Here is a 22,690-nt window from a genome sequence, read left to right on the forward strand (position 1 = left end):
TACTGTAAGCATCATACTTAGGGATCATACACCTAGGGAAAAAGAAATCCTCTGGTAGAGTGCAGGATTGAAGGGTACAGTGTTAGAACAATAGAAGGAAAAGGTTTGGGTGTGCTCATAGCAGAAGAGTGCAAAATGAGCAAACAGTGTGGCCAGGCAGCTATTTTGAAAAAGAAAATTCTGGGATGCATCACTGGAGGGATCACCAGCAGGAAAAGGGAAGTCCTAATCCCACTATACAGGGCTTTAGTCAGACCCCATTTGGAATACTGTGTCCAGTTTTGGAGACCTCACTTAAAAGAAGATATTCATAAGACTGAGTAAGTTCAGAGATAGGCAATAAAAATTGTCCAAAGTCTGAGGAACAAAACGTATCAGGAGAGATTGGAAGAACTGAGTATGTACAGCCTCAAGGACAGAAGGGAAAGTGGGGGCATTATTGAAACTTTTAAATATATTAAGGGTGTGAAATACAGTTCTAGAAGGCAATATTTTCAATATTAAGGAGAAATCAAGAACATGGGGGCATAACCTCAAACTGACAGGAGGAGAGTTCAAAAGTAATGTGAGAAAGTATTACTTCGCAGAAAAAGTAGTGGAAGCTTGCAAACAACTTCCAAACAACTGGAGTAGTGGATCTAACATCAGTAACTGAGTTTAAATATGCTTGCGATAAAATTAAATATATAAGAAAACAACTCCTCCCTCAAAGGGCAGACTTAATGGGCCACTAGGTCTTTTTCTGCCATCAGTTTTATGTTTCTGTATTTCTAAATACACAAATCCCACTAAACTCACAGATTTCTTCTAGCTAGGCCCCTATCATTTTATGCTGCTAATGATCAGAACTATTGCATCTTAACAGCTATGACAATGGTTCCCAAACTTGGCAACTTTAAGACTTGTGGTCTTCAACTCCCAGAATTCTCCAGCCAGCAGAGCTGGAGAATTGTTTCTAGAATTCTAGAATTCTAGAATTGTTTCTCTGTTTCCAGCAGAGCTGGCTGGAGAATTCTGGGAGTTGAAGTCCACAAGTCTTAAAGTTGCCAAGTTTGGGAACCACTGAGCTATGATATTAAATTTGTACTAACTTTTACAAATATATCTATGTGTTTGAAATGTTTGATCATAACTGTACTCCAGGGGAAAAATAAATGCTTAGCTACCTCCCTAGTATGAAGGCAAAAGGTTAAGTCTTCTCCTAGCTGCACTAGAACTCCAAATACCAACCCTGGAGGATGTAGTCTAACGTAACATGTAGTTTGTCTTGTCTTTTGAATGTAAAACAAGTTGCTTGAAACATTTAATGCAGAAATGTCTATGATTAAACAATTGTATGTGAACATTTGTAATCCTACACAGGGTAGAACTTTACAGGTTTCTTTCTAATGCATTCCTTCTAGTAGAATGCTTGAAGGAAATCTCATTCCCAAAAGGATATATTTGGGCCAGTGGTGGGTTTCCATTTTTTTTTTTACTACCGGTTTGCTTGTGTGTGCATGTGCGACACTTCTGCACATGTGCCTAAGCGGGTGGGCGGGGACTCCCACCATCACCACTACCGGTTTCCCCAATCCAGGCCGAACCGGGAGCAACCCACCTCTGATTTGGACCACATTTGGTATGAGGAGAGAAGCTGGTGAAATATGGAGTTTAAAAATGAGTCAGATCTGGGCAGGGGTGGATTGGGAAAGGGTTTCAAAAAGGGCCTAGTGCGTCCCTGAGAGAGATCCTTGAGCAGCAGCTAGGAATACTGCTGAGTGCTTCATTCTAAGACGTCTTCATTACATGAACGGAAAAGGAGAGAGCGTTTGGACTCTATTTCTGTATAAGAAATTAGCATTCTCTTTTTCATGCCTCTTTCCTTTTTTCTTAAAATTTGTTAACATAATTCAGACTTGATTGTCTGGAATATGGTTTTTCAAGCCAAAGCACCCTAGGGTTCTGTGGTCTGAACAAGTTTAAAAGACTCTGTTCTAAAACAATGGAGAAAATTAATTACCTGGTGATAAGATAACAATTGCTGTAAGCAGAGCATATTCTTCTTGTGTCATCTTGAGTTCCCCAATACTTTTATAGAAATGGAACATAGGCGTTATGTATTCATCTGAGATACCTATAAGGCAATGGGGAAAAGTAGACTTATAATAGAATTATGATGCAATCCATGGTAATTAAAATTCAGACAGTTCAACACCAAAATTATGCAAGAGCCTGGAAATCAACAAAGAAAGTGCTGTGCGAAAATACTTTTACTTTTTAAAAAAACACCCTTCCCCATGTCAGGTTTATATCCCTTTGTTTTTATTTTTGTTTTTTATGGTTTCATGATAGGATGGCTATATGCTATTTTATTCACAAGAGGGCGCTATTTTCCTGAATAACAAAAACTCTAGCACCAATTCTGTAAACTTCATAAATAAATATCAGTTTAAAAATACATTCTGTATAGGCCTTTAGCGGAACTCAAACTGTAAAATAGATAAATGCAGCACATTATTAATTTTATTTGCTGTCACAATATCATTATACTATCAAGATTTTTCTATTAATCAGAAATGGGGAAACTATAGCCCTGTTGCAGAATGTTAACTCCCAATATCCTTTGCCGTAGACCATGCTGATTAGGGTTACTGGGAGTTTCAGGTCAACCACACATGGAAACTCCCTGTTGATCTGTTTGAAGAGTTGATCAGTACATGTTTAATTTAAATACAGTTTATTATTAGTGACTTATTCAATAGTACCTGAGTAGCACAATAGGGTTTTTGTTGTTGTTGCAGTATCTTAAATATATTTTGGGGAGCTGAATCTTGTTTTGTATACATAAGCATCCAACTATTGCACTCCTTAATTTCCAAGAACCATACAGATAGTTGAGAAACATTATGGGAAATTGGGCTCAAATCCAGATTACAGGTTTAACTGGATGTTGAATCTCTCTTGAGATCTATGGATTGCATAATATTTCCGTGCTACGTAAGTATCTTAAACTCATTTCAATATGTGAAATTATAGGGAGGTTTATCTATATCTATTATATTTTTATCCATACAATAATAAATTGAAATAGTATAACAAAACAAAGCCTGGAACATTTTTCTCATTGGTAAAAAAAAATCAGCAAGTCTAATGAAAAATTCTTGAACTTTTGACCAAGATCAAATGTAGGTTTCCTATCTGAAAGGCACTTTTTGGTGATACTTTAAATAACCATTCCATGCTCATAGAAATCAGCTCATAATATTCTATAGGTATATTTCACTATTTTATTATGAGGAATAGCTGCTTTCCCATTTAAAAAGGGTGTTTATGAAAATAATAAATAACAAAGTACTAAATAAACTGGAAACATTTCATGCTGCAGCAATTAGACAAGACAGATGTGAATGAGAACTCAAGGAACTTTGTGTTTGAGCAATAGCAATAGCTAACTTCCAAGATGAAGGCGTTTTCACTTCTTAAGTAAATATATAATGATAGCAATAGCACTTAGAGTTATATACCACTTCACAGTGCTTTTACAGCACTCTCTAAGCAGTTTACAGAGTCAGCATATTGCCCCCAACAATCTGGGTCCTCATTTTACCAACCTCGGAAGGATGGAAGGCTGAGTCAACCTTGAGCCGGTGAGAATTGAACTGCAGAACTGCTGGCAGTTGGCAGTCAACAATATGCTATACTGTATAAAATATATGTGAATCAAGTGATAATTGTATTCCAAGTAGATTAGTTTCTATATTATTAAAGATGAAAGGATTCATATTACACTAAGCCACAGTTTAGCTAAGCATAGTTTATTAATAAACTATAATTGGCTGGGCTTATATAATGTGGTAAATATTAAAACATGTTTTAAAAATATGACGGGTTTAAACAGGCTACACTAAAACCAAATAAATCATTCCCCCTTACAGAAGTGTGAAATGTGAACACAACCATTATTGCAGAGAGGCATATCTCCTCAATTTAGACATTCTAACTAATTCTGAGTGGTTCACAATATAGTAAACAATAAAAACAAAATGCAAACCAAGTAAGCAAGTTGGCATCCAGTTACTCAGTAGAAAAACATAGTCAAAAATACATTCATTAAGTGAGTCAGTTCACCTTATCTCAAGGCCTGGGAGAACAGCCAGATCTTCAAGGACTTATGGAACACAATGAGTGCCATAAATATTTCAAGGAGGAATGTTGTTCCAGAAGACAGGCATGATGGCAGAGTAAAATCACAATAGATGGTGCTGTTTAATCAAATGAATTCAGAGTCCCCACTCTGCTGGCTTATACTGGCTGGGTAGACACCAGGGGAGATAGGCAGTTCCATAAATAATCTAGACCTATGCTAGATAGGACTTTATTCGTAATACCCGGAAGCATATTACAAACCAGTGTAGCTCATGAGCAGATACATCACATGAGCATATCAAAGCATGCTAGTCCCCATTTGAAGTTTCTGAGATATTTTTAAAGCCCCCCTGTAGAGCAGCTGTGAGATGGGTAGGACATGAGGTCTAAAGGGCACAGCTACCCTACAAAAGGAAGGCCTTTTGGCCACATCTGCAAAATACTCTGAGCAGGAGTTGTGAAGCACCTGAATTTTGAGAAAATGATTATAGGGGTGCAGCGATAAGTTCAGGCACACGTCGTAAGTCCATTCAGAGCATCATAATTTTGAATAATTGCTGAAGAAATAGTCAAAATTGAGGACTCAACATACTTTTTGTGTTTATTATTATTATTTTTAATGATTTTGATTTTATATTTCTTTTTCAGGTAAAACTTCCATCTAGGGAATTTCCATTCTTGATTTGCGTTTTTCCATATGTTTTTTTTTTTTTACTATGAACCAAGTAAAACACAATTTCTGAAAACTATTCTGATATTATTTTAGCGGCTTCATTGTTTAGCTCAATGGAAGATTTAATTTGTATTTGGTTACTGGTATAATTCAAAATTTATGTCTGTTTTCAGACTTGTGTTCTTTATTGTACATCCCATTTTAATTTCTATTGTTGAGCAATAAGCATTCAGTTTATGTATTTATTATAGCTAGATGTTTAAATTAAAAGAAGAAAAACAGCTCTGAGGAAGGTGGTTTGGAGCTAATTAATAATAACTACAACAGCTGTTAATATGGATGAAGAGATCTTTCATCTGGATAGGCTTGAAGCTGCCAGTAGATATTAAATCAAAATGTAAATTAGTTCTTGTGTTACTGAGAAGTAAACACACGTATTAATTACTCATACTGTTTTACCTCATTCACAGTATCTTATCTATTCAAGGTATTTTCTTAATTCCAAATCTTTCATTAGAGGCTTATTTCAGTTTTTCTGAAAGCTTTCACTTATTGCATCAAGAAACTGTCCATTGCTACCAATATATGCCTGTCTAGTATGTAATTCAAGAAAGTATATGATTCTGTTGGGAAAATAAAAAACAATAAGTGGGTCACAGTATTTTCTGAACTGATTGTTTTTCATCTATGTTTTTTTTTTAAAATCTGGCTAATTCCCTCCTTGGGGTTTTCCACCTGGCTTCTATTTGCATTAGTTGTAGCTGTCCAGACTTTTAAAAATCCAAATAATTAATCCTTTTTAAAAAATGTTTTTATGACCTGTATGGGCTGTTGGAATTTTTTGGAATAGATTTTAATAAAGCCGTTGGTGTATTGAAATCTTGCAAACTGTCCTGAAAGAGTTTGCAACTGTAAACCAGGACAAAATCCAATAAATACAATTTCACTGCCAAATTATGGTTTTCAAATGTGATATTTGCTTTGGAAAGGCGTTGATTTTAAAACCAAATGCACAAAAATGTGTTGGACATTTCTTTGCAACTAAAATGCATGACTATAAATGAATATTCAGAGTATAAATGAGTATTCAGAGTTACCAAAGAAATCGTTTAAAATGTATTTACTAATGTTACATCTTTTTTTTGCCCATCCCCATGAGTTAAATTGAGTTTTGTGAACATTAATGAAAACTGAAAACTGAAATAGTAAGTCCATGAAATAAAGACGAACTATCGGTACTGAACAAAAGCAGGTGAGAGTGTTGTTACTAGATAGAAACATTTTTTAAACTAATATTGTCCTGACCCATGCTTCCTTAAAAAGCAAGAAACCGGAAAAACCGCTTTTATTTACACGACTGTGAATTCCTTTCATTCACAGTCAGCAAGGCTTAGCAAACAGTCTTTCAGAGGAATGTTTATCAACACAAACCTTATCTCATTTGGAGAGCTGCCAAATAACTAGTTTCCAAATGCAGGGCAAGGCAAAACTTGGCACAGAGTCTCTTATAGTCACAAACAGAACGTTCCACTCTTGAAACGACAGAATGAATGAATTGTTTCCTGCAAAAGCCCACTCCCCATTCGCTCCTCTTTTGTTTCCTATGGGAGGGGCCAATCACCTCCAAGGTATGGCTTTACTCCTAAGTCGATCTTGCTTTCTTAGTAGTTCTTGTCTTCTGGCAACTCTGCGCATGCGCACACTGGGAACAGGCTCCAGCTGTTCCTCTGCCTCACTGCTGTTTAATTTCCTCTATGTCTCCAACACAGAGCCCTCATCTGAGCTTTCCTCAGCCCCCAGGACTGGCCCATGTTCCGCCCCAACCTCCTGACTGTCTGATTCTGCTGCCAGCTTTGCTGGCCGGCAAAGGGCCACAACAAATATGTAGAAGAAGTCAGGGCTATTTATAAGAAAGTGTTCCATTTCACAAGTTATTTAGCTGATAGTCTTACTGCCGCCACTGTCACCACCATCATCCATAGAGTACTGCCTTAACAGGAGGATGCTAAGTCAGAAAGGTCACCAATAAGCTTTGTCACATAGCAATTCAAAATGCCCGACAGTCTATGAAGGGGAAAGCTGATAACTGTTAAGGGAATTCAGCCTGGGAATCAACCTTGTGACAGGTGATCAAAAAATTAACATCTATTGGGATATTTATATTTTCAGCTTTTGTTGCTGCATTTCACAGATGTGGACAATAGGAGCTATCTGACAACTTGACATTCACTTTCACTTAAAAAATCATCTCAACGCAAGCCACAGAAATAATCCTGAAGATGGTGTTTTTCTGTCAGAAGAAGTTCATATTCATTACACATTTTAAATATATTTATTTAAGATGTGTGGTATGCATTCATTAAAACCCCTCAACCTTTAGCTATAATTCTTAATAGAATTTCAACAATCCGTCTTCAAGAAAATAGAGTCTGCATAGCAAAACAAGAACAAGATATATGACACATTAACACAGGAAACAAATACTACTAAAACTATCTGATAGTAAATTGCCCCTATGTTCTATTAATTCTTGGACATATATCTATTAGTGTAGTTGCTAACGGAGTAGCACAGGTTTATATCTTAGAGTCAGAAATACTAAGCAGTAATAGAACTTGTTCCCATATAAATGGGTAGAAAATTGCAGCCTAACTCCTAGATAAGTGGTGGCTAACCTTTTTGTCGTCGTGTGCCAATAGTGCGCGTGAACGTGCCCACCCCCATAATGCAATGCACGCATGATATACCCCCCATCTTCCGCCCCCTGTACATATTTGCATGACCCCCTGTGCTTCCCCACAGCCCCCGCACATGCACACACAACCCCCGTGCATGCATGCACGTCTCCTGCATGTGCCTTGCCCCCTGTGTATGCACGTCCGAGACCTAAAAATCAGCTGGCTGGCAGAAGGCACATGTGCATGCGCAGTGGAGCTGAGCTGACGTGATGGCTTATGTGCCTGCAGAGAGGGTCCCAGATGTTTATCTTATACCCCCATTCATGCCTAGATCACCTTTGAAAAAAGAAGCAAGAATATTCCCTTCACATCTGGAATTGTTCATTTTGTTTCTCAAATGTGTGCCTTCCAAATATAAAATCCAGAGCATAGACAGTGGTTCAAATGATAACAACTTATAATGTCTGAGATATTTAGCTATACTGTAACTACTATATTTAAACAATAATGAACACATTTTGTACACAGAAAGGTGCTGTAAAAATAATAGTAATGGTAATTTTGTGAAACCAACCATATACTGACTATCATACACATCAGTCATGACCAAATATATTTTAGATGAATTAATATCAATTTTTCCATTCAATCTATATTTAGCAATTATAGAGCTTGTTTTATCATTGCTATGCATTTGCATGGATGAGATTATTTTACTGAACTTAATGAGAAATCACATATCATTATCTGATTTTTTCCATATCCCGTAATACGGCTGATTATAATAGAACATTTATTTTCAGTATTCGTATTTTTATAATACAATTATAATTCTTTGATAGTCTTGAACTCCATTCCTACTGAATGCTTGAGAAGTTTGACTTTCACAAAATGACTGATTTTTTGCTAAAGGACAGTGAGTCTCCTTTTGCTGTTAATTGCTGTTAATTAAGGACACCTACCACTGTTGCGAATTCGTTCTTCTAAGAGATCAGCATGTCCTCTAGGAAGTTTCCTGTTAAAGATTTCAGCTGATCTAAGGAACATGGCTTCTACTGCTGAACCTTTCAACAAAGCAATTTGATCTTCATGATCCAGGATTTGAAAACCTGAAATAAAATGTGAGGACATTAAGCTAGCAGTCAGAAAAATGGTTGACAAAGATATACTGTAGGATAACTAAAATAAGTAGATGAATATTTTTTTAGCACAAAAAAGAAGCCATTGAATTATAAAGACATATTTGAAGGGTGAATTTGTTTCAGTTCCCAAGCCACCAAACAAGAATTCATCTAGTTTTTTTTCACATGTACACATTTTCTTAATCTAATTTAAGATCACAGGGTGATTACTCTCAGCCTAATTAGCATATTACAAATTAGCTTCCTGTTTGTGGGTTAGAAGAGAGCTGATGTGTTATCAACTTTCAGTATTTAACTGGATACTTTCCAACTCTTTCATTCATTCTTGCTTTTCCTTTGTTCTAATTAGCTTAATGAAATAGACTGTGTAAAAGAACTTTATATATAATATTAAATAAAAATAAGGTATCATGTAGTAGGAAGGATTTTTATTTATCAAATTTAGGCACCACCCATTTCAGTCTAAGTTTTCAAATAAAGATTGCTAAAGATATCATTTTAAAGGTGAATTATTAACATTGACAATATTTTAATCAGGTCTACTTACTAATTATAACGATTTGTGTTCTCAGATAACTGGGTAAAAATCAGGGGTGGTATTCACTTAGCTTCTCTACCGGTTTGCAAATGTGAGCAAGTGCCTCCACGCATGGGCACAGAATGAGCTTTTGGCGAAAAAAGGGCCTAAATGGGATGCCATAGAACTGGAGTGAGGGGGGGGCACCCACGATTTCTGCTACAGGTTCGGGTGAACCGGTCCGAAATGGTAGAATACCACCTCTTGTACAAGTGTTCTAGATTATATGTATTTATTTTCTAGCCCCACACCAGCTAGTCATAAACTGATATAGAAAAGAGCTGGGTTGGAGGCTTGGTCTATCAAGGTGAATGGAATACATTTCCATCAACCCCCAAGTAAGCCTCCTTAGAGTCATGTTAATTTTCAGTGCCCTGAAAAAATTATGAAGATATGAAATCAAACAAACATTTAATTTATAATATCTTCCCTACTGAGGCTTGGTCTAACTAGAGTTAAAATTTATATTTAAGCTAAATACCTGCAACCTGATACTGTCTGACTTTTTAGTAAATTAGAACAGTATAGCACTACATTTACTGACTACTTTTTATATAATCTACTGCTAACTGCTTCCATAGGTACATTTTGTTTATTTTCTTTTTTTTATAGTAATGTTATTAAAAATTAACATTTAAACAATAAAAACTAACAAAGTAAAAAAGAAAAAGAAAATGTACAGACACTTTCTGAAAAATGAAAGAAGAAAAATATAATTAAAAAATATATATGACTTCCCTCTTCATCAAAAGTATTCACAATTTTAATAATTTATCACCTTCTTTTAAGATACATATCTCATCTCATCTCTTATCTATAAATAAATCCTTAAAGCTATGCCATGTCAATCCAGATGTCATTAAATGTCCATTAAGGATTACCAGAGATAACAACATATTTATTTTAACCTTGATCAAATAAACTTTCTTTATATTCTTTCTTTTTACTTCTAACAATCTTGATCTTTAATCCAAATAATTCCTTTAATCCAAATAATTCCTAATTGATTTCTTTTCATTTTTTTCTTTGTCCCTTTTCATAAAATTCTTAAATCAAGAACCCTTTATAACTCCAATATAGGAAAATTATCCAAGTCATTCTCTTGGTTCATTATTTGCATATCCCTTTTAATTATTAGGCCATCAGCCTTTTGTATATCCAGTGCAATATCTTCTTCCATGTCATTCTTGTAGCCTGTTGTATTTAAATCCACTTTCAAGTCAGTCTCACTATTGTCAAATAAAATTGGTTCTCTTCTATAATATTTTTTAAAGACAATATAATTATGTAGTTACTTCTAATTGCTTCTACTATTTTTTATTTTTTAAGTCTTTTTTTAAAGACGAATTCAAAACAATGGCACTTTCCCATGGGAAGAATTCTTATAATTAATCCCAAAAAATTATTTCAAATCTATCTGGACGATTTGTAATTTTCTAAAAACAAAGGTTTACCATAATCACTCTTCATCCCTTCCCTCCAATTTTTAAGGGCTTAAACTTAAGACATCATAAGAAGAAAATGTATGTTTTTATATGATCGGAAAGAGAAACTGTGTAACCATTTTCTCTGCTGCAAAATTATTACCATAGACTCTTTCTAATGAGAGGGCTGTACGAAGATCTGTATATGTGTAGGAGATGACCAGGCTGATCCCCAGGGAGGTATCAAATGCATCATCAGTCATGAGTTCCTTTGTGCCCACAAAAGATCTAAGTCCAGCCCATTCTGAATTCCTTTCTATTCTTAACTTTCCTTGACCATTAGTAGCTCAGATTCTTGTAGAGGGCTTAAGCTTGCAATAAATCTTTACACTCATTTGAACTGCCTGAATCTCCTGATTTCCCGGTGCTTGATAATATGCTGTCAAATTAATAATAGATCTGGTGGGGCTCACTTAAGAATTTATGAGTTAATAAAACATCACTGTAATTATATACAAGTAAAGAGTATAACAGATTTTTTTTTCTATCCATGAAAAACCTGGAATGAAGATGCTGAAATTTATTATTTGGTTATTTTAATAGATTGAGGCCTAAAATGAAATGCTTTACTCTAATTGCTATAATAACTTATATTACCTGCTGAAGAATTTGCTATGCAACAGATCTTGTAGGTCAAAGGGTAAGGACATGAATTATGAAGGATGGAGGCTGACATAATTGATTTCTGTTTTCTAAAGAGGTTGGTCAAAGGCGATTTGAACAGGGAATGAATGTTCTGGAGTGAAAGCAATGCTAGTAGGATCAATTATATGCTATACGATATCCCCAATCTATTAAGCAGAAGCACTGAATTTAAGATGATTGTCATCCTGCAGTTTATGTTCCCCTTCAGTATTTATAAAACCTATAAAACAACTTTCGTCCGTTATTTAATTTTTAAATGTTATTAATATTATTGTTGCCTTTTACTTTCTATTTTTTATTTTTTTTAAATATTTTATTAGGCGCTTTGAGTATTCATTAGATTAGGAGTTTATATTAAGGAATATAAAATAAAAAAATATCTCTGATTAAAAATCTAATTTGATCAAACTTATTCAACATCTCATTACCTGGTAATCTTTTAGTGAACTCCACAAGCATTTTAACATGGCTAGTGGCCATTTCTGTTAAAACAAGAAAATTTTCTTCTGCACTGAAGTCCTCTTGTAACTGATAATCAAAACAAAATGATCATTAATTATAACAAGTGATAAAAAATACAAATCCTAGAAATGTTATTAATTTTTCTTTGACAACTATCCAAAATGTATAGGATTAACTATCAAATAGTTGAACAATTATTAAAGTATGAACATTACGGAAAGATGATTATTTTCGATCACAATAAAAGAAAATGAAATAGATGAACACAACATAGCAGTTTAAAAATCTCATGATCCTACACACTGTCGATGGAAAATAGAGGATGTTCCACATTCAACTTTTTGTACAACAAATAAAAACTTTATGTTCTGCTTAGTAGATCTGAATCCAAATTTTGTGCCTTCACTTGATGCTTGACCAGACCAAATATAAATAGCAGTACTTCAATTAGACTGCAAAAATTCAGAAGATGCCCAAATAATGACAAGTTACTATAAAAGTTTTTTTTTCTTTTTAAACTTTGTTGTCCACTGAATTTTGTAGCCAATATGGTACAGTGGTGTCAAAACAACCACTAAAAACCCCTACTGTTTATTGGCATCATTTGCAGACTACTTTCAACCAAAAATATTGATCACTAAATCATTCTATGAGAGATGAGGCATGTATACTTACAAGTTTTTTGGTAACTTCAGGAGGTATCCGCTGTTTATTATAGGAATCCATTATATAACGAAGAAGATTCTGTTGTTCTGGGCTTAATTTTACTTTCTCCTATACTGGCAAAAAAATTAAACCGTAACTGAGCATGATTTTCTACTTCATACATAGATTTAACTGCACACATTTGAGCATCTTTCCTGATTTCAATAATACAATGGAATCATTTACTTTTGCATTATACGAAGTCCTCAGGTTACTACGCCAATTGGAATTGGAATTTCCATCAGTAAATGATAGTCATAAAATGCAAGAGCAGATGACTGCATTACTTAGCTATGGCAATCCCAGCAGTCTCTGTTGTCATTGCAGCCCTGGACCATGCAACTTGCTAAATGAGAAAAAGTTAGAGTCCCAGGCAAACAGTGCAGGGTGGAAGGTGTGTTAGTGCTGTAGGGTGTCTTTGTGCAATGGGACAGTACTACAAGTACAGGCAAGTATGAAGGGGCCACAGGTGGTTGATAGGTTGGCTGAGGCTGCAGGTAGACCCTACAAAATATAGATGGACTGGTAGGAACTATGAGAAAGTGCTATGGAGGGTGGACCTGGTGGAATGCTGCTAATGAGTATGAGATCTCTGAGATTTCATACTCCATAACAGGGTATTTGGGGAGAAAAAGTGGGAAAAGCAAATGATGGGTGCAACTTGCAACCTTCACTGCTATCTTCTCCATTGACTTGGTGCTTGTGGGAAGCCAGCAGGGAAAGTTGAAAATGATGATCAGTGACTTCCAAATGCTGCAAGCACTATAAGTGCCCAGATTGTGATCATGTGAACTTTGAAGACTAGTCATATTGACCACACATTCAGTACAGTCAGAACTTTGAATGATCACTAAATAAGTGGTCATAGCTGGAGAACTATCTGTATATATGCAAAATAAAATAATAAATACTGTTTTCAATAATGGCTTAGACACAAATATTTTGCAAGGGATTCAAGGCTATATCAGGCTAGTAATAATAGTAATACATTGATTAGTCATTAGTCCATATCAGAATACAAAACAGTAGTAAGATCATATGCTATACAAACTATGTGTATATAATGGGAAACCCTATGACAACCTAGATAAAACTTGCAGACCTGTAAATATTAACTTTTTATTTTATTATTTGTTTTATTATTTATTTAATTAATTCATTTGTGCCTTAGAGTCCTGGGGATTGCCTGGACTAGTGTTTACAATTTTCTTGACAAGATTTCAGAAGTGATTTGCCATTGCCTACTTTCTGAGGCTGAGAGAAAATGACTAGAATTCATGGTCTCCCAATTTCTAGCCAGGCAGCTTAACCCCTACACTGAATTAGCCCCATCCGTTATTGCATCAATACTCTAGATCCATGGTTCTCACCTTTTCTTCACCACTGATCCTCTTAAATACCTTTTGTGGCCATGGACCATGGCCACGGACCCCAAGACTTAACACAAGATTTAAATCATAAGATTTCTTAAGCTTTCGTGGATGGCCTGTGATGACATCACAGGCTCCAGTGGTCCATGAAACACAGGTTGAGAAACCCTGCTCTAGATGGTTCATATACCATTCTAACCCATGGTTTGTTAATCATGGTTTACTAAATAAATCACAATTGGCTAGTGACCAATTTACTAAATAAATCACAATTGGCTAGAGACCATGACCTACGTTAGAATTAAATAAACAATATTTTGGGAATGATCACCACACTGATTATATCATAGTATAAACTGATATACCCTCAAGGCTGTCAATGACACTTTTTCACATAAATAACATCTAAATTATATTTGTACAATTATATGGTTTATTCCATCAAAGAGAAGACTTTCTTATTTGCGTTATTAAAAGCTCATCTTTCTATAAGGTAGTAAAAATTTGCTTGTCAGAATTCTTATTCAGTCTTCCATATATACTAAATGTGTCATACTATAGAACTACATTAATTTTATTACCTTACACAATTTAGTTGTAGATGACACTTGCTTCAGGTCAAATCTCTCAGGATCTTCACTAATAGTGTTCTCTGGGGGCTGTGGCGTATTTTTTCTTAGTCGTTTTGACTTGCATTGGATTTCAGTTAACAAACCTGAATATGAGAAATGAATACTTATAATTTGTACAACTGATACTTATACATGTTGGAAATCCCAAAAGTAACAAATAAAGACTTCTGTACAATTTCAATTTCCTATTATAGCATCTTTTTAAAAATTAATTCACAGGTTCAAATAAACTTGTCCAGGGTTGGATGCAACTACATCTATTCCTAGACAAAGTTAGTTTGGCAACTAGAATCATGCATCCCCAAATGCTGCTGGATGATTCTTCCTATTACTTTGAGGGAAAACAGGAGAAGGAAGATTTTGCTAATTTAATCATCTTCTTGTCCTATGAGAGTCTCTTCTCCCTGGGTGGACCAGCTATGTGGGCTATAGAGCAGTGACGGCTAACCTTTTTATCACTGTGTGCCAAAAGCAAGCGTGAGGGAGACAGAACCAGCCTGCATGCCCGCACCCATAATGCAATGCATGTGTGACACCCCCTGTGCGCCCCACCTCTTGTACATGTGCATGTGACCTCCTATGCTCCCTGCCCCCTCTGCATGCGTGCATGGCCTCTTCATGCCCCATTTTGGGCCTAGTAGGCCTCCCTGCAGCCTCCTGGGGGCAAAAACAGCCCGCGGGGTGGCACCACCCCTCCCTCCCATGAATGCACACAAAAACCTCCATCCCTCTGTGCATGTACGCACGGCTCCTGCATGCACCCCGCCTCCCATGCATGCGCAGCAGAGGCACAAAAATCAGATGGCGAGAGGTGCGCTTGCATGTGCGGTGGAGCTGAGCTGGGGCAATGGCTCGTGTGCCCACTGAGAGGGCTCTGCGTGCCACCTGTGGCACACGTACTATAGGTTCACCATCACGGCTACAGAGAGAAAGGCAAATCTATGTCCCCCGAAGTATTTTTCATGAAACACAGACCCAGTTTGAAATAGCTGGGTGGAAATCAAGATCTCATTTGACATATTATATTAAAACATAATCAATTCCAAAAATACATTGTGAGAAAAATTAAGGAGATATTCACTTACTGACATTATTTCAGCAAATTATCTGTTTTACTAATACTTGAAACATGGGGATGGAAATAAATTTGTAAAGTTATTGCCAAAGCTGGATCTATGTCATTCATCCCACCTCTCACAATTGTTCAAAGGAATATAGCCGACTTCGATCAACATATTTCTCTACTCAGAATATTAAAAATTCAATCTTACTATATCAGTTTAAGAAGATAAAATATTGCTGTCCAAGAATACAGAAATGATGATGCAGGGCTATAGCAACCATAACAAATGGAATACTTTTGTGTGTGTGTGTGTGTGTGTGTGTGTGTGTGTGTGTGTGTGTGTGTACATTTTTTTCACCTGGGAGAATGAATAAAAGAGACTAAATATTGTTGAGGAAGATATCTATGAAAATGCTTAATTCAGCAATGAATAGTTTTAATATCCTGTATGTTATAAAATCATGCACCACAGAAATCAAACTTCCTCTATTCTTGAAAGAAGAGGAAATTTAAGGGATTAAAATAACAATTCCACATAATATCTCCAAAGATTAAAATGCCATTTAGAATCACAACATAGGCATTAGACTTAGTGCTGACTTTGTTTCAGTACTGAGCAAACTAGCATTCTCCAGATGTGTTCAATGTAAATCACATTATGAATACTACCAAAGGGTGACAGTTGCTTCATATGCTAGAGGAAAAAGACATTTCCATATATCCATGAATCAGAAAACACAGGGTATACATAAACTAGAGCCAGATAGATTATTTAATGCATTCAGATGGATGTCTCTTTTTCTAAATAACAGCACTGAACAGTACTGAACAGAATAGTAAATATCTGACAAATGGTTTTATTCAGTGGTGGGTTTCTATTATTTTTATTACTGCTTCGCTCCGGCGGGTGGGCGGAGTGCCCCACTGCCATTACTCCCGGTTTGCCCGATCCGGGCTGAACCGGCAGCAACCCACCTCTGGTTTAATTGTATTAGATCCCCCCCATTTTTAATGTATTCTTTTATTTCTTTTATTGTATTACAAGAACAGCCATATATCCTTCTAAGCTATTTAATAAAATCTCAGAATTATTTCCAATGACAAGCTTGTCTTTCCAACAAAGTATGAACCTGATTTGAGTGAGGATCCCTTTCTACTTCGTGAGCTAGACATGTATCTCTAACTGCACAAAAACTTGATGTGTAATCACTAGATCATGATGATTCAGGAATGCACAAATAAAGTAATAAAAACCATAAAATTGCCCCCTTTTTTTGCAGTATAGCAACATTTCACAGGAACAATTGCAATACTGCCTTATGAGTAAAGGCTCAAAGTCCAAGGCAATGTTAATTTCAAAGAGATCACTTTGCTTAAAGTCAATTTACAAAAAAGTTACAAGTTTAACTATCTGGCAAACCTTGAAGGTTGTTTTTAAATTAAAAATGAACAGCACCACTCCTTATTCGAAGGTAGTTACAACTTGCATGATGTCCTCATTCCTGTACTTTACAAGAATCTGCTTATGTTTAAATTATGAGTTATATGACTCTCATAGTAACAAAGTACAAGTTTCCATTTCAGAGGGAGATTTAAGTCACAGTGCCTTATTCCTGGCCTTTGCTTCACTCAAGACTATCTGAGAAAATGGCCAGCTGGTTTGAAAGTTTCCATTTCCTTGGGCAACATTAGTGACATTGTCCTATTTTTTCCTGTTTATTTTATTATCAGATGCTAAATTACTGACAGTACTGAAGTTACACACATTCCCTCTTTCTCTGGGAACAACCTGACTTTATTTTTAAGAAAGCTTATTTTTATGACAAGCTTACAGATTCATTGAAGATCAGCCTCATTTGCCTGCCTGCTTGTGCACTGAGGGCAGAGAGGGCATATAGCAAGATCTTTGCTTTTAAATTGACAGCATAAGGGGGGGTCAATTGTACTATAATTTTTTCATTAATTCTGAAATGCTAATAGAGTCTATTGTTTTCTACAAAGCATAAGAGCTGATATACTGTAGCATCTAGTGATCAGATTGGAGAGGCATATTAAAAATTCAGAGTAGATTAATTTCCGGTATGAGCTTAAACTGGTTTGATACTGCAATTATGCTAAAATAACTGAAACTATCAATAGGAAACACCCAACAGTTTGAATCCTATCCTTGTATATTTACAAAACACAACACATGCCAAGAAAGCAAATTTTAATAAAATACAATTTTATAAGTCTAATGTTAGCTAAGTACAATACCAACAGTGAATCTGATTTTTGTTTTTTTTCCTAAATGCGTAAATCCAAAGACCATATAATCTTTTCCTAACTATCCATTGCCCCTATATTTTATATATATGTTTTCGTAGATTTCAGAGATATGCTGGTCTTGTTGTACTTGGGTCATTTCCCATGTAAGATTGAGATTGTCTTGGCAACGTTGCCAAACATTATATATACATACATACATACATACATACATACATACATACATACATACATACATACATACATATATTATATGTTTTCGTAGATTTAGCTGCATAAAATAGCTGTATACATACATTCTGCCAGCATTCCTACTGCTTTGCACTTTTGTAGACGGCAGTTCTGACACTTTCTCCTCATATACATGTCCATCTCACAGTTTCCTCCATTTTTACACTTGTATTGAGCACTTTTAGTGATACTCCTTCTGAAGAAACCTGAAGATATATGCAGAATAATATTTCAGATTTAAAACCAATACTAAAATGATTATTATATGAACACCACTAACTTAAGATGCTACTAGTTACACAAATGTGTTTTATAGATCACAGTAAAAGTTTTATCTAGCCTGAATTTCTAACTTGAGTATAATCAGTTAGTTCTAAAATATTGCATATTCTGTTATCCTCTAAGTGGGTTCATATGTCATGCTACGTTATAGTCAACTTTACATATTTTGTTAACCAATAAGCCACCATTTACCAACCACATAGGCTGAACTACATCAGTGGTGGGATTCAAATAATTTAACAACCGGTTCTCTGCCCTAATGGCCATCTGGGTAGGTGGGGCTCGGTGGTCATGTGACTGGGTGGACGTGGCCAACTCAGCGCCACTCAGGTCGATGGGCACTTTGCCTTAGCTGTTACAATGAAATAAGGGTTAACTGGAGAGGCTGTTTCTATAAGCAGGGCAATAACGATTAGGCTAGAAACAACACCAGAATGTTTCCTTCCTGCCTTCCTTACAGGATTAGCCCTGTAAAGTGAGGGGGGGAAAAGAGATTTCTTCCAACAACCAGTTCTCCGAACTGCTTAGAAAGTTAACAGTCGGTTCTCCCGAATAGGTGCGAACTGGCTGAATCTCACCACTGAACTACATATAGTAGATTGCATCTAAGTCATGGAAGTTTATCCTGCTATTTGAACCAACTTACATGTTGTACTGCATTGCAATGTACATTTGTTGGCTTTGGCTTAGGGTGTTCTGTTATTTCAGCCACAATAACTTGCCATCTTTGGTACATAGTTTCAAATACATGGTCCTGTCCTATTGTGGCAAAAAACTAAATAAATCCAGTTGCCTTTTGGGGAAAAAAACACCCACCTTTGAACAACCATGACCTGGATGGTTGAGAGTCTCCCTAGACAAATCCCAACTAAGCAGTAGATTAATGCACATGCATGTCTACTAAATAAGATTTATATCTGAATCTATCATGCAAAGGCAGCCAAGAATTATCTCTATTCATTGCTTAACATCCTGGTAGTTTAAATTATTTATCTTGACAAATCGATTATTATCAGATCATTCTGCTGTTTACTTCTTTGACTATAACTATTATTCTATTGTGTGTACAGTACACTGTAGTTTCTTTTCTAATCCTTTTTAGATATTTTAGAACTCCCCCCCTTTTTATCCGAATTAATTGGGACTTTCTTTTTTTATTGCTGATTTATGACTGAATAAAAATTGATTAAATGATAGATTGATTGCAAAGGCACCCTTTTCAGTTTGAGCAGGTTTTTGAAAACTAGATTTCCTTAAGTACAATATTCTATACCATATATAAGCTTTTAAATCTACAAAGATCTCTTCTGGAGAAATATATTTCCCCCCAATTTAGAATAGAATGCTTGCTACTCTGCTCTGATTTGTTACAGAGTGTTATTTCTAACAATGTTCCTACATACAGTATATGCAGGGAACAATGAGATACATGGGGCACACATCTCTCAATCTTTCACTTGTGTGACCGATGGAGTAGATAGCTGTACCAGATTATTGCATGATATTAAATACAAAAGCTATTCCAGGTAAGGAAATTTTCTAGTTCTACCAAGATAAATGCACTAGAAAGGAATTATAAAATCAATATACCTGCCCTGGTATTTGCAAAATATCTATGTATTTTATTCTTTTCAGACCACAAAAAGGCATGCCATCCCAACTAAAGATCACGTCCCTCCAGCAATAACAGCAGTCTTCTATTGCTGAGATTTATCCATTATTTCACCCAAGTTAATGTAGAAGCCTGGAAATAGAGCTCCCAATCTGGCAACCTAAAGCCCCCATTGTTTTTTTTTATTCTTGCAGCATTTGCCCTCCTGACTTGATAGTGAAGCAAACCTACTTCTGAAGCTTTTGTTAAACAGAGAATGATCTTGTCACATAGTTCTATCTGTTGACCTATCTGTAATCACACAACCTTATTATAGTAATATTACTGACATACATTTATGAATCTAAACAATATTTCTCAATCTTGGCAACTTTAAGGTATGTAGACATCAGTTCCCAGAATTCTGAGAGAACTGGTAACCAGGGAATTCTGGAGTGTGTGTGTTTGTGTGTGTGTGTGTGTAGATGCTAAGGTTGAGAAGATCTGGACAATGGCTCTACCTTGGTTAAGTAGATGAATTCTAAGTAATAGTTTGCCCTATTTTTTAAAAAAACATATCCTACCTTTGCAGCCTTCACAAGTCAGGGCATTATAATGATATCCAGAGGCCTTGTCACCACAGACAACACACAGCTCTTTATCTTTTGTTCTTCCAGAGAGTAGACCCATCCGAGATTTCTTGGCTACAGGAAAGTCTACCAGATCTGTCTCCTTGGTTTGTAAGTTATTAGATGGCATTTTTTCAAGTTCATACATTACAGGGGAGTGCCATTCTTCAGATTGTTGAGGATGAAGACTAAAACTTGAATAATAAGGTGGTAAAGTGATTGGAGGCTGCATTGGGCAAAAATGCATAGTGTTGTACTGTGAGTAGGATGACACGTCAGTATCTTTCGCTGCAGAAATCATTGGATCCGGATGTATACCTCAATAAGAACACAAGATATGTTTCTAAGTCAATCTTCTAGGAACAGTTATTTTCACTAAAAATAAATATTGCCATTTTTTCCTCTTGTACATGCTTGCAGTGTATATTAATGTTCAATCATCCTGAACTGAGATTGCTCTGTGTGCTTGGATGGGTCTAATTATAGTGAGACCTTGGATTAACAAATTTGTGATATGAGGTGGATGCATTCTTCATTTAGACAGTCTCCTGATTTTATAAATTAAATAACGGTGTTGCCCTTTATACTGATTTTTTTCTGCATATGGCAGGAGTTTTGTCAATTACATGATCATACAGATTAAGCATATTGATGAAAATGACAGATATGAATTTAATAGACATTTCACATTAGTAGTTACCCTCTCCCCTGAGTGGTCTATTAAATTGAGATTCTACAGCAGGGGTCCCCAAACCCCAGTCCATGGATTGGTACTGGGCTGCGGCATGCCAGAAACGAAACCGCGCAAACAAGCGAAGCCCCAGGGATGCAGGCAGCACATGAAACCATGCCCCCTCTGGTCCATGGAAAAACCTCTCTCCACAGAACCAGCCCCTGATGTCCAAAGGGTTGGGAGCCTCTGTTCCATCATGATGGATCTACAGCATACATTTAAAAAAATAAATAGGTTTCTTGTTTCTAATTAACTTTGCTGGATCCTCTTGACATGCTCATTCTTTTTAGATTTGGTTGGGTGTCTGTGGGTGTGTATATAAGCTTTATGTAGGAAGAAGATGTCTATGCCAGATGAGGGGACTATACACAGGGGTGGGATTGAAATTTTTTAGCAACCGGTTCTCTGCCCGGTTGCTGGGTGGGTGTGGCCATGGGGGCTTCCTGCACCATGGGGGGTGGGATTTTCTCCCTCCCCATGCTCCAAAGGTTTTTGTTGAGCCTCCAGGAGGGCGAAAATGGCCTCCCCTGAGCTCTGGAGGCCAGAAACATGCCCGTTTTTGGACTTCTGGTACTTCATGACGCCTGTTTTTCAGCCTTGCAGAGCCTCTGTGTGCACCCTGCATTTACCTTGCATCCAAAGCAGGCTGCGTGGAGACTCCAGGAAGAGGCGGGGTGGGAGGGGTCAGCCAGTCGTTGCAATTTTAATCTGGTTCGGCAAACCAGATTAAAATTAACATCTGGATCACCGGTCTAAACCAGCTGAATCCCACCCCTGACTATACACCAGGGACGTGCAGTCAGGGGAGGCAGAGACTCACCACTGTCATCATGAAAAGAAAAAAAATGTAAAAGGAAAAAGGCAAGAGCTGAAGTCAGGCTGAGCTAGTTGCTGCCAGAGTTATGATGGATGACTCTGCTTAGTGCTTAACTGTTTAAAAAAGCCTCTTAAAAAGTGCCCTCTACAGGAGGCAAGAGAACGATGTGCCTCATCTAGTCTGCCGTTTTATGATCACTCGAGCAGAGTTTAGCAAGGGTTAAAAGCCGAAAAATTCCTGACGTGTATCCATCTAGCTCTTGATTCTAAATATTGAACTTCCAGTTGTTAAAACTGCATGAGTGCATTTGCTGACAAAATCACATATAAATATTGCTAGACTAAATATTGCTAAAACATTTCAATAGTTAGTTATAAATCTTACATACTGGCATTACAAGGATTAATAGATGCAAATTCCTTCAAGCAGTATCAAATTAAATTATTTCTGATCTGATCTTGGTAGCCTTTTCCTTTGTTTTTCCTTTCGCAGATATCCTGACAAACTAACCCAGATATATTTTAGACTAGAATAAAGACCAAACCTGTATTTAGGATATTCACTATGTCATTGGGTTATTTAA

General features: G+C 36.3%; 1 protein-coding gene across 1 annotated transcript in view; it reads right to left on the minus strand.

Moving 5' to 3' along the window:
- The window catches only part of NR1H4 (nuclear receptor subfamily 1 group H member 4), a 30,936-nt gene that overhangs the window by 1,374 nt on the left and 6,872 nt on the right, over positions 1-22,690 (minus strand). The window contains exons 4-10 of the mRNA XM_014064732.2: positions 20,513-20,875; positions 18,121-18,261; positions 14,446-14,579; positions 12,465-12,563; positions 11,756-11,855; positions 8,442-8,588; positions 2,003-2,116 (exon numbers count right to left, since the gene is read on the minus strand). Of these exons, the coding sequence (XP_013920207.2) occupies positions 2,003-2,116; positions 8,442-8,588; positions 11,756-11,855; positions 12,465-12,563; positions 14,446-14,579; positions 18,121-18,261; positions 20,513-20,875 (1,098 nt within the window). The remainder of the gene's footprint in view (positions 1-2,002; positions 2,117-8,441; positions 8,589-11,755; positions 11,856-12,464; positions 12,564-14,445; positions 14,580-18,120; positions 18,262-20,512; positions 20,876-22,690) is intronic.

This window comes from Thamnophis sirtalis, unplaced genomic scaffold (genome assembly GCF_051295495.1).
Source record: "Thamnophis sirtalis isolate CommonGarterSnake01/CBP01778 unplaced genomic scaffold, rThaSir2_p1.2 scaffold_9, whole genome shotgun sequence".
Classification (NCBI taxonomy): Eukaryota; Metazoa; Chordata; class Lepidosauria; order Squamata; family Natricidae; genus Thamnophis; species Thamnophis sirtalis.